This window comes from Loxodonta africana, chromosome 24, assembly GCF_030014295.1.
Source record: "Loxodonta africana isolate mLoxAfr1 chromosome 24, mLoxAfr1.hap2, whole genome shotgun sequence".
Lineage (NCBI taxonomy): Eukaryota > Metazoa > Chordata > Mammalia > Proboscidea > Elephantidae > Loxodonta > Loxodonta africana.
In genome coordinates, this window is record NC_087365.1 from 9,710,108 (window position 1) to 9,730,014 (window position 19,907).

The 19,907-nt window shown below is 41.5% G+C and overlaps 1 protein-coding gene across 9 annotated transcripts in view; it reads right to left on the reverse strand.

Annotated features, from left to right (window-relative positions):
• Nucleotides 1–1,402: 1,402 nt before the first annotated feature.
• Nucleotides 1,403–19,907, reverse strand: part of ZNF133 (zinc finger protein 133) — a 48,102-nt gene continuing 29,597 nt past the window's right edge. For 3 of the 9 annotated variants that reach the window (XM_064275744.1, XM_023549901.2, XM_064275745.1), the window contains 2 exons: nucleotides 19,483–19,578; nucleotides 1,407–3,329 (listed from right to left, as the gene is read on the reverse strand). In XM_064275744.1, coding sequence (XP_064131814.1) covers nucleotides 1,582–3,329; nucleotides 19,483–19,578 — 1,844 coding nt within the window. In that variant the 3' untranslated portion in view covers nucleotides 1,407–1,581. Of the gene's footprint in view, nucleotides 3,330–5,545; nucleotides 6,073–18,482; nucleotides 18,674–19,482; nucleotides 19,579–19,907 lie in introns of those variants that run through there. The other 6 variants (XM_064275749.1, XM_064275750.1, XM_064275746.1 and 3 more) reach the window with 6 other exon arrangements.

A 19,907-nucleotide genomic window follows, 5' to 3' on the forward strand; every position in this document is an offset into this window, starting at 1 on the left:
TCCTTGATAACTTCAATATTTTCTCCATTTATCATTATGTTGTTTATTGGTCCAGTTGTGAAGATTTTTGTGTTCTCTTTGTTGAGGTGTAATTCATACTGAAGGCTGCTGTCTTTGATCTTCATCAGTAAGTGCTTCAAATCCTATTCACTTTCAGTAACCAAGATTGTTATCTGTATATCACAGGTTGTTAATGTCTTCCTCCAATCCTAATCCCACCAGCAATGCACGAGTGTTCCAATTTCCCCACATCTTGGCCAACACTTATTAGTTTCAGTTTTTCTGATAATAATAGCCAACCTAGCGGGTGTGACGTGGTATCTCACTGTGGTTTTGATTTGCATTTCACTAATGACTTGAGCATTTTTTGAGTGGTTATTGGCTCAGGTGGAGTTTTGATAGATTTCTTTGAACACCAGGAGCTAAGGGGGAAAAAAACAAAACAAAGAAAACCACCTCTCCCAGTGTTTGCAGATTGACTGTGTTGAGGTACTCCTTCAACTTACCCAGGCATACACTAAAGCCTAGCCATCGGTGAGGTTAAACTGTAGGGTGTTGCCCTGGGCATGTATGTAGCCTTCTAAGTTCTCTCTTATACACAGGCTCTTTTTAATGTCTTAATTTCCCAAAGAAATTCTCCCGGTTTTGTTCTCACGTTTGGCCATGTTTTGTAGTTTTCAACCATTATCTCGCCCCAGGCGTCTGTGGGTTACTTTGAAATGCAGTGTTTCCAAGCAACACCCACTGTTTTTCCAGGCTGAGTTCTGAGTTAGGCAAAACAGAGATGAGTGCCTTGCATCAGTCCTTCAGGTAGCCCCCGGACAGGTTAGAACAGAAACATGCAACAATTTGCATATAAGGTGTGTTCTGCTCTTCCGGAGCCAGAGACCATGGTCTTTCTCGGAAAACACAGGCTACCACTACTTTAAGACTGCTGCCATGCCCTGAAGGTGGAGGCACAGGCAAGTAAAAATGCCATAAAGATTTCCTACCATTTTGAAGTTGTCTTTTTCTTGAGTCAGTGCTGTCTTGGTTGCTGTAAACCCTTGAATGATTTCCAGAGTTCTGACATAGTTGGTTCTGCCAGACTGTGTGTGGAGACAAGAACTTGGAACTGCCTACTCTGCCATCTTGCTCGGTCTTCAACGAAGGCCTTTTCTCTTGTGAACAAAACCACTTTGGACTGGAACAAAATGAAAGCAATATGGTGGAAAATCTTTAAACATGGTTAAATATCTTTAGCCCTGTGAACTGGAGAACTACTGAGAGTGTTGGCTAAGAGACCTTAGATCAGTTCTTGTCTTCGAAGAAACTGAACTGGGAGCAACACAGGGCTTAAGAGTTGAAGACATCTGTACCAATACTTATTACCTATTTTTTTTTTTAAGTGAATGAGGTACACAGATTTGTAAAGAAGCAAAGTTTATTAAAACAAAAGGCCACAAAACATGGAAAAGACTTAGTGCAGAGAAAGTAAACTAAGTCAAATGTCCTTTGAACACTTAAGGAATGCATTTTTCTACTCCATTTCATGAAAGTGTAAAAATTTTGACCACTTAGTCCACGATGTCATCTTTACTTTCAAAGGGAGTGCAAGGGGACAGAAGATTGCCCTGAACAAGTCTCCAAGTCAGCTTGGAATGGGGACTTGTGATGGACAGGCTTTATCCTCCTGGGTCTGCTGAGGTGGGACTTTTGGTTAAAGCCTTGCCCATATGTCCTGTACATGTAAGGCTTCTCTCCCTTGTGAGTCATCTGATGCAACAGGAGGTGTGACTTTTGGGTAAAATCTTGACCGCATTCTCTGCACGCACAAGGCTTGTCTTCTGAATGTAACCGCTTATGTGTAATTAAAGTTGACTTATTGCTAAAACCAAGTCCACATTGCCTGCATGTATAAGGCTTGTCCCTTGAGTGTTTCCTCTTGTGCCTGATGAGACCTGCCTGGTGGCTGAAGCCTCTCCCACATTCCCTGCACACATAAGGCTTTTCCCCTGAATGTGTCCTCTGGTGTGCAATTAGGTTTGACTTCTGGCTGAAACCTCGCCCACAATCTTCACATACCATTGGCTTCTCCCCTGAGTGTGTCCTCTGGTGTCTGATGAGATTTGATTGCTGGCTGAAGCCTCGCCCACAATCCTTGCACACAATGGGCTTATCACCTGAGTGTATGTTCTGATGTCTGGTGAGGTGTGACTTCAGACTAAAGCCTCGTCCACACACTCCGCACACATAAGGCTTCTCCCCTGTGTGTGTCCTCCTGTGTGAGATTAGGGTTGAATTCTGGCTAAAACTGTGCCCACACACCCCACACACATAAGGCTTCTCCTTTGAGTGTGTCCTCTGGTGATTGACTAGGGTTGTCCTTTGCCTAAAGCATCGTCCACATTCCTTGCAAGCATAAGGCTTCTCCCCTGAATGTGTCCTCTGGTGTGAGATGAGGTTTGACCTATCACTAAAGCCTAGTCCACAATCACCACACACAATGGTCTTCTCCTCTGAGTGTGTCCTCTGGTGTCTAACGACAGCTGATTTCTGGCTAAAGCCTTTCCCACACTCCCTGCACACGTAAGGCTTCTCCCCTGAGTGTGTCCTCTGGTGTATGATAAGGTTTGACTTTTGACTAAAGCCTCGCCCACACTCACTGCACATATAAGGCTTTTCACCCGAGTGTGTCCTCTCATGTATGATGAGTGTTGATTTCCGGTTAAATCCTCGCCCACACTCCCTGCACACAATAGGTTTCTCCCCTGAATGTGCTTTCTGGTGTCTGGCAAGGCTTTTCTTTAGACTAAAGCCCTTCTCACACACCCCACACACATAAGGCTTCTCCCCTGAGTGTATCCTCTGGTGACTAAGTAGGTTTGTCATCTTGCTGAAGCCTAGTCCACACTCTCCACAGTTGACTGTTCCAAACCCTAAGACTTCTATCCTCTTCAATAATTTGTCTGTTTCCTCAGGGATCCCCCTCTGAGCTGGTCTGGTCTCTATTTCCACACCTCTGATGCCATTCCTAGAGTTGACTTGCTGCCTTTGGGGTAGCCTGGAGAATGTTCCTGAAGTCCTTTTCTTTGTCCTTCCAAACATAGGTCTGGCACCTTCTCTCTCCTGACCTTTTGATTTATCACTCCAGGAACTTTCATCACAGGTTTGCTGCTGTTTCTTCTGTTCCCCTGGGCAGGAACCCCTCAGCTGGACGTGATTTTCAGCACACAAGCACGTGAACATCCAAGGGGGAGGACTGCATAGTACACGTTGCATGTGGAATTTCTGACTGGAGAAATCCGGAAGGCAGAAAGGACAGGGCTGGATTTCTGGCTTTGGTTCTGCTGCAGAGAGAAAGGTTTGAGTTAGAACTTAATTTTTGGTTGGGCAACTGAAGCAATTCTGCTTTGTCTGATGGTGAGACTGGATCCCCTGTTCTTCAAAATGCTTAACTGAAATGCTATCCCAATCAAGACTTCCTTTTTGTGACCTATTTTTCTATTCCATCCCAATCCAGAAAACCTACTTGTAAGACCTGTTCTAATACACTATAAACGTGTTCAAAGAAGCATCACAAGCAGTTTTGGCTCTGTAGATAGGGGTAACGTGCAGCCATGTTTTCCCCTTACTGCAATTATCTTCTAACCCATAGCCACTCACACTGAGAGAAACCATGCGCACAAGTATTTGCTTTGCCTGACAGACAGCTAACTGTATAATCCATGTACAAATGTCTTTATGTCTTTCCCTATTTCCCTATGAGGACAAAGGGATGGATTAAGAGAGCAGTGATTCTGTCTGGAGAACCCCTACAATAGGAAGCAGTATAAAACAGTGGTTAAAGAAATCAAGTGTGGGGATTCTGGGAAGATGGTGGCATACACAAACCATTGTTATGACCTACCCCACAAATGCAACAAGGAAACAGTGCTTGCTTTGAGGGACCTGAATCAGGCAGCAAAGGAAAGCAGTGGAAAACTGCAGGCAGGCAAGAATCAACAAATCAATGAGTTGTATAGAGTAGGAAAGTTGTATCTCCCACTGTCCCTGCCCCTCCTCCCAGCCACCTGAGTTGCTGGGAGCTGTGAACTGGAGCAGTGGTCCAAGCAAAAGAGCCTGCTTCCCTAACCACCACATCCCTTGTCTGTACGAAGAGACAGGACTTCAAACTTCTGTCCTAAAATTGAAAAGGCAGGCCTCCCCAGGGCTCTGTCTGGAGAATGCCAGCACCTTCTCCATCTGGACACTGTCAGCTGCAAGGCTGCTGTGAACTGTTACAGAAGGCCCCTGCAGTGAAGTCTTCTCCCATAGTCAACACGCTACCTGCCTCCCTGTACACCCTCTAGATCAAGCTTCTCTAACCAATAAGACAGACGTTCTTGGGGGTCAGTTTGGGTCTGTCTGCTCCCCCTTTTGGTCTGCGTTGAGCAATGCTGACTGAGGCTGCTCTGTGCTAGGAAGCAGGCATCTTGAATACAGGTTACACCCACAACCAACATACTACAGGATGGGCTCTGACAGCAACAAGGCAGAATCCCTGGGGGTCCATTCAGAACGTGATAGCCCCTCACGCACTTGGACACTGTCAGCTGCAAAGCTGCTGCAAATTGGTACAGAAGGTGCCCTGCACTGGATTCTGCTTGCAAGTAAGCACTCTACCTACCTCCTTGCACATCCCATACCTCAGGCCTCTGAAACCAACGGGACAAATCTCTCTGGCAGTCAATTCAGGTTAGTCTGCTCCCACTTCCGGTTGGTGCTGAGGACTGCTGACTGAGGCTGGCACGTGCTAGGAAGCAAGCGTCTTGCGTGGAGGCTGCACTAATAGCCAAAAATCTACTGAGGGGAGTGGGGAGTGGGCTCTGACAGCCACAGCAGACCTCCATGGGGATCCGACCACAGCATGACATTCTAGCCCAACCTGATAACTGTTGGTTGCCAGGCTGTTGCAAACTGCTAAATAAGGCCCTTGAAGTGCAGTCTGTACCCACAGTCAGCACTCTACTGGCCTCTCTGTGCACCCCACAGCTCAGGCCTCTGAAACCAACAGGACAAGCCTCCCTGGGGGTCAGTTTGGATCTGTCTGCTCCCCTCTGGCAGTTGGCACTGAGAACTGCCAACTGAGGCTGCAGTGTTCTAGGAGGCAGGAATCTTGAGTGGAGGCTATATCATCAGTCAACATATTAGGTAGGCTCTGATAGCAACAAAGCAGACCTCACAGGGGGTCTGTTCAGTGTGTGACAACTCCCCCCTCAACTGGTAAGTGTTAGCTGCAGGATTAACATGAACTCCTACAAAACATTCCCTATAGTGGCACCACCACCACAGGGCCACTAGGGCTCTGAAACCAGCAAGACAGATCTCTCAGGGCTCTTTCTGGGGAGTGCTAGTCCTTCCTCCTCCTGAAATGTCTGCTCAGATATAAGCAGCTCCCACAGAGCAGGTAAGGAAGCCTTGGGCAAAATGGGAGGGAAACACCAAGCCATGAAGGGAGCTTACTGGATATGGTTTTCTCACTGAAAATGTGATTGTGGAAAGAGAGAAGTGAGGGAAGTAGTACCTAGGGAGAGGATGACGTCCTCTGGTGGAAAGACTGATTACTGCGTGATATCTTGCCCAAGAAGAGGTGCCTGCTGATGGAGACAGTAATCACTGTGTGTTCTCTGATGATCTGGGGACACTGAAAGTTAAAAACTAAGATTTGGAACTTCTGAATACTAATGAAACTAGGGAGAGAGAAGGCGCTATCAGAGAGAGGGAGAGAAAACGATAAGCAAAGGCCAAAGATTCAGCCAGCCTAAGACTTTACTGCAGAAAGTACTGTGGAGATACTGCGGAGATCTGAGAAAGTTAACACCCTTTAAAATTCCAATGCTCCAACAGAAAATCTCTAGACACACAAAGAGAAATGATCCAAATGAACATGATGAAGGGTGTGAAAACACATCAATGAAGACCAAATAATGAATGGAAGAATATAATCCAACAACATTAAACATAAAGAGTCAAGGGAAAACACAAAGATCTGCAAGAAATAAGGAAAACAATGTAAAAACAAAATGAGGACCTAAAAAAAGGGATAAAAAGAAACCTAACAGAAATATTGTAACTGTAAGGAATAATAAGTGAAATGAGAAACAAATGGAAGGATTTTAATAACATAAATCAAGCATTAGAAAGAATCAACGAATTAGAGGATAAGGTAGTAGAAATCACAAAGACTGAGAGCAACAGGAACAGTCTCTAGTAGGCTGAGCACACTTTAATGGAATTATGGGACAACACAACAAAAAAACCCAAAACCCGCTGCCATCAAGTTGATTCCAACTCATAGTGAACCTATAGGACAGAGCAGAACTACCCCATAGGGTTTCGAAGAAGTTGGCTAGTGAATTCAAACCATCTACTTTTTGGTTAACAGCGGAGCTCTTAAACACTGTGCCACCAGGGCTCCAATATACGCATCATGGGAATTCCAGAATTCATCCAGAAGCAGAGGAAAGAGACAAAGGGACAGAAAGAATACTTGAAGAAATAATTACCAAAAATTTTCTCAATCTGACGAAGGACATGAATCTACAAATCCAAGAAGCTCAAAGAACTGTAAGCAGGCTAAACCCAAAGAGATCTACACTGAGACATGTCAGAGTTGGGCTCTCAAAAAGTAAAGATAAAGAGAGAATCCTGAAAGCAGTAAGAGAGAAGCAAACAGTCATATGCAAAGGATCCACAAAAAGAGTAAGAGCCAATATCTCTGCAGAACTATTGGAGGCCACGAGGCAATGGAATATATTTAAAGTGCTAAAAGAACAAAACTGTCAAGCAAAAATACTATATCCAGCAAAACTGCCCTTCAAGACATCCCAGACAAACAGAAGCTGTGAGAGTTATATCCAGCAAACCGGCCATACACAAAATACTGATGGGAGTTCTGCAAGTGAAAAGACACTAGAATGCAATTCAAATCCATACATTAAAAAAAAAAAAAAACCCTAATAAAGAGAAGTACATGGAAAAGTATAAAGGCTATTAATAAGGTATTCATGCTTGATAATTCTAGTTATTTTGTCCTTCATGCTTTTTAATAACAAATGTATAGAAAGCAAGGATAAAATTACATTACAGGACACATGAAATATGAAGATATAATTAGTGATAACAACAAAAAAGGTAGGGGAAGAGAAACACGGTGGCTATAGAATTTCTTGTGTGTTATTGAAGTTAAGTTGGATAACAATTTACCCTCGGATGTTATAATACAAGCTGTTAAATGTAATATTCATGGTAAACACTAAGAAAATATCTAAAATACATACAGAAAAAATGGAGAAGGGAACCAAAGTGGATGACCACAATAAACCAACAAAACACAAAAGCAAGCTGTAGTAAAAGACAAAAACAAAGAAGGCTTAAGACACAAGATTACGAATAAACAAAATGGCAGAAGTCAGTCACTTCTTATCAGTAATTACAGTGAATGCAAATGGACAAAACAATCAAAGGCAGAGAGTGGCAGAATACATAAAAACACATGATCCAATTATATGCTGTTTATAAGAGAGACATCTTAGACACAAGGAGTCAAATAGGCTGGAAGTGAAAAGAGAAAAAAAATATTCCATGCAAATAATAATCAAAAGAGAGCTGGGGTGGAAATCTTTGTATCAGATAAAGTAGACTGTCAGTCAAAATCTGTTTGAAAAGATAAGACGGACATTATATAGTGATGAAAGGGACAATTCAAGAAGAATTAAGAATAATAAAATATATATGCAACCACTATCAGAATGCCTAAACATATAAAGCAAACACTGACAGGATTGAAGGGAGAAATAAAGAAAAAACAAACAAACAAACAAAAAAACAACCAAATCTATTGCTGTCGAGTTGATTCTGACTCATAACAACCCTATAGGACAGAAAAGAACTGCTCCATAGATAGCACTACAATAATAGTTGGAGGCTTCAATACACCACTTTCAATATTGGACAGCATATGTAGAAAAGCAAAAAGGAAACAGAGGAGTTGAGTGACACCATTAACCAACCAAACTTCATAGACATATACAGAATATTTCATCCAAACAGAAGCACAAAATACACTCTACCCCAAAGCACATGGATCGTTCTCCAGACGAGACCACATGTTAGGTCACAAAGCAAGTCTTTATAAATTTAAATCCCATGACCAAGTGGGATTTATTCTAGGAATGAAAGGATGGTTTAACATTAGAAAATAAATCAGTGTAATACACCACCTCATCAATAAAGCAAAGATCTACATGATCATATCTATGGATGCAAAAAAGGCACTTGATAAAATCCAACAACGTTTCTTGATGAACATCTCAAAACTGGAAAAGAAGGAAAGTTGCTCCATATGATTAAGGACATATATGAAAAACCAACAACCAACACTATACTTAATGGAGAAAGACTGAGAGCTTTCCTGTTGAAATAAGATACAAGGGTGCTTGCTCTCACTTCTATTCAATATTGTATTATAAGTTCTAGCCAGAGCAATAAGAAAAGAAAAAGAAATAAAAGGTATCCAGATGAGGAAAAAAGAAGTAAAATTATCTCTATTCAAAGATGATATGATCCTATATATAGAAAATCTCAAAGAGCCAGCAAGAAAACTTCTAGAACTAATAGAGGAACTTAACAAAGTTGCAGGGTACAGGTTCAACAAACAAAAATGAGCTGGGTCTGTATACGCCAGCAATGAGAAATATGAAAGGCAAATTAGAGAAATGATTCCATTTACAACAGCACCTAAGAGAATATTAAATACCTAGGAATAAATATAACCAGGGATATGAAGGACTTATACAATGAAAATTATAAAACACTGCTGGAAGGGTTAAAAAAGACTTAAAGTGGAAAGATGTTCCATGTTCATGGACTGGAAGACTTAATATTGTTAAGATGTCAATGCTACCTAAAGCAATCTCCAGATTCAATGCAATCCCTATCAAAATTCCAACGGCTTTTTTTTACAGAAATGCAAAAAACAATCTTCAACTTTATACAGAATGGCAAGAGGCCCCAAATAGCTAAACCAATGTTAAAAGAGAAGAACATACAGGAGGACTCACACTTCCCGATTTTAAAACACACTATATAGCTAATCGAAACGGCCTGGCACTGGTATAACAACAGACATATAGTCCAATGGAATAGAATTGAGAGTCCAGAAATAATTCCATACCACAGATCTACTGTCGACTGATTTTTGACAAGGGTGGTCTAAAGTCCATTTGATGGGGAAAAAATGTCTCTTCAATAAATGGTGTTGGGAAAATTGGATTTCCACATGCTGAAAAATGAACAGGATCCATGCCTCACACCATACACAAAAACAAATTCAAAATGGGCTAAGGACCTAAGTGTGTAAACTAAAACCATAATATCCTTTGAAGAAAATGTAGAGGCAATAATAACAAAAGCACAAACAGCAAAAGACAAAATAAACAAATGGGGCCTCATAAAAAATAAAAACTTTTTTTATTCATCAAAGGACTTTACCAAAAATGTGAAAACACAACCTACCGACCAGGAAAATATCTTTGAAAACTATGTAACTGATAAGAATCTAATACATATAAAACTTTGACAACTGAACAACAAAAAGACAACCCAATTATAAAACGGTCTAAGGACCTGAAAAGACATTTCACCATAAAAGGTATTCAAATGGCCATGAAACACATGTAAAGATGCTCAACATCATTAGCCAACAGAGAGATGCAAAACAAAATCGCAATGAGATGCCATTTCACTCCCACTAGGATGGCTACCCCCAAACATCTGTCAGTTTGTTGGACTGTGGGAGCTTGCATGTTGCCGTGATGCTGGAAGTTATGCCATCAGTATTCAAACACTAGCAGGGTCACCCATGGTGGACAGGTTTCAGCGGCGCTTCCAGACTAAGACAGACTAGGAAGAAGGACCTGGTGGCCTACTTCTGAAAACATATTGGCCAGTGTGAGCCTTAGGACAGCAGTGAACACTGTCTGCTGTGGTACCACAAGCAGAGCCCCTCAGGCTGGAAGGCACTGAGATGACTGGGGAAGAGCTGCCGCCTCCTCAAAGAAGAGTTGACCTTAATGGAGTCAAGCTTTTGGGACGTTCCTTTGCTGATGTGGCATGCCTCAAAATGAGAAGAAACAGCCACAAACATCCATGAATAATCAGAATGTGGAATGTATGAAGTATGAATCTAGGAAAATTGGATATCGTCAAAAATGAGATGGAATGCATAAACATCGATATCCTAGGCATTAGTGAGCTGAAATGGACTGGTATTGGCCATTTTGAATCGGACGATCATACAGTCTACTATGCCAGGAATGAAAAACTGAAAAATGGCGTTGCATTCATTGTCAAAAAGAACTTTTGAAGATCTATCTGCACTTCAAGATCTATACACCTACAGGGAAGGCCAGTTAATACGACTACTATTCAAATTTACATGTCAACCACTAAGGTCAAAAATTGAAAAATTTTACCAACTTCTGCAGTCTGTAATTGATCAAACACGCAATCAAGATGCATTGATAATTACTGGTGATGGAAATGCAAAGTTGGAAACAAAAAAGAAGGATCTGTAGTTGGAAAATATGGCCTTGATGTGAAAGAAATGATGCCGGAGATCGCGTAACAGAATTTTGCAAGAACAACGACTTTTTCATTGCAAACACCTTTTCTCAACAACATAAACGGCGACTATGCATGTGGAGGAAACCCTAGTGGTGTAGTGGTTAAGAGCTATGGCTGCTAACCAAAACGTTGGCAGTTTGAAACCACCAGCTGCTCCCTGGAAACCCTATGGGGGAGTTCTACTCTGCCCTATAGGGTTGCTATGAGTCGGAATTGACTTGATGGCAATGGGTTTATACATGTGGACTTTTCCAGATGGAATACACAGGAATCAAACAGACTATCTGTGGAAACAGATGATGGAAAATCTCACTACCATATCATCACTCAGAACAAGGCCAGGGGCCGGCTGTGGAACAGACCATCAATTGCTCACATGCAAGTTCTGGCTGAAGCTGAAGAAAATTAGAGCAAGTCCACGAGAGCAAAAGTATACCCTTGAGTACATACCATTTTAATTTAGATACCATCTCAAGAACTGAACACTAATGACTGAATACCAGACCAGTTTTGGGATGACATCAAGGACATCATCGATGAAGAAAACAACAGGTCACTAAAAAGACAGGGAAAAAAGAAAAGACCAAAATGGATGTCTGAAAAGACTGAAACTTGCTCTTGAACGTTGAGTAGCTAAAGCAAACGGAAGAAATGATAAAGTGAAAGAGCTGAACAGAAGATTTTGAGGAGCAACTCAAGAAGACAAAGTATTATAACGACATATGCAAAGACCAAAAGGGAAGAACATGCTGGGCATTTCTCAAGCTGAAAGAATTGAAGAAAAAATTCAAGCCTCGAGTTTACAGGGATTCTACATGGAAAATATTCAATGATGCAGGAAGCATCAAAGGAAGATGAAAGGAATACGCAGTCACTGTACCAAAAAGAATTGGCAGATATTCAACCATTTCAGAAGGTAGCATACGATTAAGAACCGATAGTACCGAAGCTACACCAAAGGCTTGAAGAAAAACAAGGTGCCACGAATTGACGGAAAACCAACTGAGATGTTTCAACAAATGGATGCAGCACTGGAGGTGCTCACTCGTCTATGTCAAGAAATTTGGAAGACAGCAATCTGGCCAACTGACTGAAAGAGATCCATATTTGTGCCCATTCCAAAGAAAGGCAATTCAACAGAATGCAGAAATTTTCGGGTAATATCATTAACATTACAGACAAGTAAAATTTTGCTGAAGATTATTCAAAAGCAGTTGCAGCAGTACATCAAGAGGGAACTGCCAGAAGTTCACCCTGGATACAAAGACAATATAGAACGAGGGATATCACTGGTGATGTCAGATGGATCATGGCTGAAAGCAGAAAATACCAGAAAGATGTCTACCTGTGTTTTATTGCCTATGTAGAGGCATTTGGCTGTGTGGATCATAACAAATTATGGATAACATTGTGGAGAACGGGAATTCACCAGAATACTTAATTGTGCTCATGAAGAATCTGCACGTAGACCGAGAGGCAGCTGTTCAAACAGTAGAAGGGGATATGGTGTGATTTAAAATCAGGAAAGGTGTGCGTTAGCATCGTATCCTTCCACCATACTTATTCAATCTGCATGCTGGGCAAATAACCCGAGGAGCTGGACTATACAAACAAGAATGTGGCATTAGGATCAGAGGAAGATGCATTAACAACTGGTCGTAACCAGGTGACACAGCCTTGCTTGCTGAAAATGAAGAGGACTTGAAGCACTTACTGATGAAGATCCAAGACTACAGTCTTCTGTATGGATTACACCTCAACATAAAGAAAACAAAGATTCTCACAACTGGGCCAGTAAACAACAACATGATAAAAGGAGAAAAGATAGACTTTGTCAATGATTACATTTTTACTTGAATCCACAATCAATGCCCATGGAAGCTGCAGTCAGGAAACTAGAAGACATAGTGCGTTGGCCAAAGCTGCTGCAAAAGACCTCTTTAAAGCGTTGAAAAGCAAGGATGTCACTTTGAGGAGTAAGGTGTGCCTGACCAAAGCTATGGTATTTTCAATCGCCTCATATGCATGTGAGAGCTTGTTGTTGTTGTTCAGTGCCTTTGAGTCGGTTCCGACTCATAGCGACCCTATGCACAACAGAACGAAACACTGCCCAGTCCTGTGCCATCCTTACAATTGTTGTTATGCTTGAGCTCATTTTTGCAGCCACTGTGTCAATCCACCTCGTTGAGGGTCTTCCTCTTTTCCGCTGAACCTGTACTCTGCCAAGCATGATGTCCTTCTCCAGGGACTGATGCCTCCTGACAACATGTCCAAAGTATGTAAGAAGCAGTCTCACCATCCTTGCTTCTAAGGAGCATTCTGCTTGTACTTCTTCTAAAACAGATTTGTTCGTTCTTTTGGCAGTCCATGGTGTATTCAATATTCTTCACCAACACCACAATTCAAAGGCATCTTCTTCTTCGGTCTTCCTTATTCATTGTCCAGCTTTCACATGCATATGATGCAATTGAAAGTACCATCGCTTGGGTCAGGCGCACCTCAGTCTTCAAGGTGACATCTTTGCTCTTCAACACTTTAAAGAGATCTTTTGCAGCAGATTTACCCAATGCAAAGCATCTTTTGATTTCCTGACTGTCAAGGAATCAAGAATGTGAAAGCCAGACAACGAATAAAGAAGACTGAAGAATTGATGCCTTTGAATTATGGTGTTAGCGAAAAACAATGAATACACCAGGGACTGCCAGAAGAATGAACAAATCTGTCAAGAAGTACAGCCAGAATGCTCCTTAGAAGCAAGGAGGGTGAGACTTCATCTCATATACTTTGGATATGTTATCATGAGGGATCAGTCCTTGGAGAAGGACACCATGCTTGATAACATGGAGGGTCAGCGAAAAAGTGGAAAACCCTCAATGAAATGGACTGACATAGCGGCTGCAGCAATGGGCCCAAGCATAGTAATGACTGTGAGATGGCACAGGACCAGGCAGTGTTTCAATCTGTTGTATGCAGGGTTGCTATGGGTTGGAACTGACTCAATGTCACCTAACACCACCACTTTCAATTTAATGAAACAAAGAAAGAAAACTTCTTACCTAGAAAAAAGATAGTCTCTGTGCATGAAGTAGATATAAAATTGTCAAATGAATTTTAAAAATGAAAACTTACCCACAATTCCTTAAAGTTATCTGTAACTCTACCACTTAAAAATAATACCCAGTAAACAGAAAAACTCCCAGCAGCTCCCTGTCCCATCCTCTCCATTTCTATCCCCAGAGGTAGCCACTGTTAATGGTAAACAGACTTCTATGTTCATATAAACATATTGATATATACTCATTTCAAGCACTTATTTAACAAAAAACTGTATACCTACATATATTACTTTGCAACTTTTTCATGTAATAATATATGATTAAGTATCTGTGCTATTCTTTTCAGTGGTTTCATAGCACTTGCATATACCATGCTACAAGTTAAATAACGTTTTAGTTATCTTTAAAGTGTAAGAGATAACACATTCTCCTATTAACAGACCTATACAAGGCCTGTTAAGTTTAGGTGTTATAAACAGAACTGCCCTATATAAGTTTTATGTAATGATTAATTATTAGTTTGTGGATGTAGTCTAGCCAGAATATATGAAACACAATTAAAAATTTTTATAAATGCTGTGAAGTCGTCTCCTAAATTATGGGAACATCAAAATGTTTTCAGTGTGCCCATTTTCTCTCTAGCCTCACGTATCTGGGATGCTGGCAATCATTTCAATGTGTGCGTCATGGATTGAATTATGTCCCACCAAAAATACGAGTATCAATTTGGCTAGGCCATGATTCCAGGTATTATGGGACTTTCCTATATGTTGTAAATCCTGCCTCTATAAAGTTAATGAGGGAGGATGGGCAGCAGTTTTGTTAGTGAGGCAGGACTCAGTCTATAAGACCGGATTGTGTCCTGAGGCAATCTCTTGAGATATAAAAGAAGGAAGTGAGCAGAAAGACAGGGGACCTCATACCACCTAGAAAGCAGTGCCAGGAGCAGAGTGCGTCCTTTGGACCTGGGGTCCCTGTGTGGAGAAGCTCCTGGTCTGGGGGAAGACTGATGAGAAGGCCAGCAGAGAGAAAGCCTTCCCCTGGAGTTGACACCCTGAATTTGGGCTTTTAGCGTACTTTACTGCAAAGAAATAAATTGCTCTTTGTTAAAGCCATCCACCTGTGGTATTTCTGTTATAGCAGCATGAGATAACTAAGACTGTGTGCGAATCTGATGAGGGGAATGACAGTTCATTGTTGATTTAATTTGCATTTAGTTAAATAGAGAAGTGAAATATTTTTACCTGTGATTATTGGCTATTTTGATTCCTTCCTCCATAATTTACAGTCATGTGAGTTGCCTCATTTTCTACTGACTGTAAGGAGGGTATTTTATACTATTAATTGCCCCGTTTTTGCTTTATCAACTTTTGACCTGTGTATCTTTTTCCTTATGGTTTGTGGCCATTATGTCACAGAAAGAAAGGATTTCTCCACATACAATGTTTTATTCCAGTGTTTCTTATAGTAAAACATTTCTAGTTAAAGCTATGATCAGTGGAGCCCTGGTAGCACAGTGGTTAAGAGCTTGGCTATGAGTCGGAATCAACTCGACGGCACTGAGTTTGGGTTTTTTTTTTTTGCTAACCAAAAGGTCGACAGTTTGAATCTACCAGCTGCTCCTCGGAAACCCTCTGGGGCAATTCTACTCTGTCCTAAAGGGTTGCTGTGAGTTGGAACAGATTCAACGGCAACCAGTTTGGGGTTTTTTTTGGGGGGGGGGTGGGATATGATCAATGTAAAAATTGTTTTTAGATATGACACAAATGAAGAATTTAAATTTCTTTTTAAAGGACAGTCAGGTATCTCACTCTCAGAGGCATTTCTTAAGTAATCATGGTATGAAATACCACTTTTTACTATATGACGATACTCCCGGTTAGATACAGGCCTGTTTCTGGACTTTCAGACGTAGAGGTCTGGTTAAGTCACAATGGTAAACTGCTTTATTTCACTGTAGTGTGGCTGCAACATTTTAGTTATCTATTATTATTATTATTATTTTTTATTAAGGCAAGCCACGAAAACCCTGGTGGCATAGTGGTTAACAGCTACAGCTGCTGATCAGAAGGTCAGCAGTTTGAATCCACCAGGAGCTCCATGGAAGCTCTATGGGGCAGTTCTACTCTGCCCTATATGGTCGCTATGAGTCAGAATCGACTCGATGGCAACAGGATCGGATCGGAAGGCAAGCCACATCTCACTATTATACTCTTTCAATACTGCCTTGGCTATTCAAACTCATGTATTTTGTAAAGCAAACTTTATAAAATCTACCTGTAAATCTACTCATACTCTTATCCTCCGCAAGACTGGAATCTGTTTAAAATATTATTTTACTTACATATTCATTTGGGAAATATTCAAACCCTTAAATAATCAATCTTTTCATCCAGGAAGAAAGTCTATCTTTCCCCTTCTTCATATCTCATTTTGTATCCTTCACTGAGGTTTCATTTTCTTCACAGAAGTGATGTGACATATGCAGAACGCTCAATGACTGTTAGCTTTTATTTGTATGTAGTCTTCTTTTATCTAGCCATCTTACTAGTCTATGCAATAGTCGTAATAGTATTTTAGCATCTCCTGAATTTTCTAGGTATACAATCATATAATAAACAAATAATAATAAAAAATCCACTGATAATGCCTCTTGCATCTGTTTCTTGTCAAACTCTTTATTACCTGGATTCTCCAGAACCATGTACAGTAATAGTGACAGTGAGTAGTCCTATCTTGTGTTTAATCATAAAGAGAATCTCCTTAATATTTTCTGCTAAATAGTCCGTATTTAGATTTTCTGTATTTTTTTATTATGAATATTTAGGTCTAAGTCTTTGTGTAGACATACATGTCAATTTCTCCTGGGTAAATACCTAGGAATGAAAGTGCTGTCATATGGTAAGTGTTTATAAGAAACTGCCAAACCGTTTTCCAAAGTGGCCATGCTATTTTTTCATTCCCGTCAGCAATGTTTAATAAGAGTTACAGGAGCTCCATACCCTCAACACTTGGTACTTCACATTTTTTTTTAATTTTTTAGTCGTTCCAGCATAGGTGTAGTGGTATCTTACCAAGATTTCAACTTGCATTTCGCTAATGGTTAATGATAAACTCCCCCCCGAAAAAAAAAAACAAAAAACCAAACCCATGCCATCGAGTGGATTCTGACTCATAGTGACCCCTTAGGGTTTCCAAGGCTGTAAACTTCTACGGAAGCAGACTGCCACATATTTCTCCCATGGAGACACTGGTGGTTTCAAACCGCCCACCTTCCAGTTAGCAGTTGATCACTTTAACCACTGTACCACCAGGACTTCAATGATTAATGAGTGAACATCTTTTCATGTGCTTTTTTGCCATTTGTATGTCTTCTTTGTCAAGTGTCCTTTCGGATCATTTGTCCATTTTTAAATCAGTTTGTCTTCTTATTGCATTTTAAGAGTTATTTATACATCCTAGATTTTGTTGCTGTTATTAGGTGCCACGTCAAGTTGGCTCCGACTCATACTGACCTTACAATAAGCATAACAGAATGCAACATTGCCCAGTCCTGCACCATCCTCACAATCGTTGAAATGTCAGTCCATCTCGTTGAGGGTCTTCCTCTTTTTTGCTCACCCTCTACTTTGACACAGTGGCTACAACAATGGGCTCAAGCATAGTAATGATTGTGAGGATGGTGCAGGACCTGGTAGTGTTTCGTTCTATTGTACAACACAGGGTCGTGATGAGTTGGAACCGACTCAACGGCACCTAAAAACAACAAACAGATTTTTAAAAAAATTTCTCATATAAAAATTTATACACACATTGTTTTGTAACATAAGTTGCAATCCCCACAATGTGACAGCACGTTCCCCCTTCCCACCACTGGTTCCCTGTGATCATTCCATCAGTTCCTGTCCCTTCCTGCCTTCTCGTCCTGCCTCTGGACACGAGCCGCTCATTTGGTCTCGTGTATCTGATTGAACTAAGAAGCACACTCCTCACGTGTATTATTTCATGTTCTACAGTCCCGTCTAATCTTTATCTGAAGAGTGGGCTTCAGGAATGGTTTCAGTTCGGGGTTAACACAGCATCTGGGGGCCATAGTTTTGGGGGTTCCTCTAGTCTCTGTCAGACCATTAAGTCTGGTCTTCTTATAACATCCAGATTTCTACGTCCAGTGAAAATAACCTTCAAAAATGAAGAAGATGAAATAAAAACATTTTCAGAAAAACAACAAATAAGAGAAAACACCTGGACCTAAAGCAATGCTAAGTGAAGTCCTTCAGGCTGAGGGAAAACGATTATCCGGTGAAAAGTCAAACATTCAGGAAAAAAATGAAGAGCACAAACAGGATGAATACAGAAGTACATTTTTTCCTCTTAATTTCTTTAAAATACATGTGAGTGATAAAAGCAAATATTTTAATATCATATTCGGGAGCTAATGATGTCTGCAGATGTAACAATACCAATGACAGCTATAGAACAAAGGATGCTGGGGAAGGAACCAACTGGACTCCACCTGGCTAGGTAGGCCCAACCTTGTAATGGCTTATAAAAAGCCCTGGAACAGAGGTTTCAGGGCCACCTGGTTGACGACAGTATAGAGGGGAGCCTGGCTGACAAGTGCCTGCAAGGGAGCCCTGCGCTGAGACCCCTCCGAGACCCGGGAACGAGCCATACCCTCTTAGGGCTGCAAAGTCACCAGAAAGAGTAAAGACCAGGAACAGACCCAGAGGCAGCAGTGTGGGGAAGAAGAGGCCCAGCAGAAGAGTGGCACAGGCCCACCTGGAGTTCAGGGACCAATGGAAACATTAGGGCCCGACCTAAGCAGGGAGCTTCTTGGCCGAGAAGGTAAAGCGTCCATTAAAGCTCTGTGCCGGAAACCCTCCCAGACCTGGATCAAGGAGCTGTAACACGCTTAGAGCTGTAGAGGATGGCAGTGATGGTGTCAGAAGCGGTGGAGACAATGAGCAGACCTGGAGAGTGGAGGAGAGCGGAGATCAAGAGCTGCTGGAGCAGGAGGTATTTCTGCCGGGGGAGACGTCGTGGAGCGCTGTAAGCAGGTCCACTGTGCTAGAGCCCCTCCCAGACCTGCCCCATGCACAGGTTCGTTTCTATTTATATTCTTTGCTTGTATCTTTCTCTACTGTATCAAAGTTGTCATTACAGGTGTGGTGATTCTCAGTTTTGTGGGCATTGCCATGAATTATCCAACCCAGTAAAGAGAAAGAGTACTCTTGGATGGTTGATGTCAGAAATAAGTGGAGATATACAGAACCTCTGCCTGATAGGAACCAGCTTCATGGTGATTCTTATAGTCAAAGTTATAGTAATAGAGTTATCTGTTCACAATTTAAAATGCAACCATTCAAAAATGTAAAAACCATCCTCAGCTCCCAAATTTTTTAGAATTCCATTTCAACTTCTCAATTGACTTTTTAGCCTTCCTTCCTCTCACTGAGCTTGCCTTCTTTCTCTAGCTCACTCAGTTTTTTCCCAAATTCTTACCTGTTTGTTTTTTTTTTAAATAGTATCAACAAAAGAACCCCAAAATATGGAAAAGAACTGAGTAAGCTAGAGAAGGCAAAGCCAGCAAGAAGACGAAAGGCTTCATAGGGGAGAAAGGAGACCAGAGAAACCAGGGAAGCCCTCACTTGAGTGAGGATGAAGGCAGGCAGTGCCAGGCAATCTAAACACCTTCCTCCCTAGCCCTGAGCGAGGCCTCCTCCCTCCCAGATGAGCAGCTGACAGCTCTGTGTCCATCTCTCTAGTGTTCCCCACTCACCTGGACAGATGGCTGGTCGACACTTTTTCTCCTCTCTCCAGGTCTCTTTTCCTTGCTCTAGCTGGGTGATGAGTTTTGGTTTAGAAAATGGAATTCCTGCTCACAAAAAAGAAAATAAGGTGACTGTAAGTTATATGCTTAAGGGCCCATTCCAGAACTCAGAGCCAAACTGGGCAGGAACTTCAAAAGGTGAAATGAGAGACCTGAGAATAGTAAGCTCTCAGCAATGGAAGGGATAAGTGGAGAAGGTGAACAGAATAAGAGAGAGCAGACTGATTCTATTCCATGCTGAGTGGATACACACCTCCTTTGTTTAGAAGATACCCTAGGAAGAGAGGCCCAGAGGCCTAGAAATGCAGAGTATTACTTACACACACACACACACACACACGCACGCACACACGCACACACACACTATCTCATTT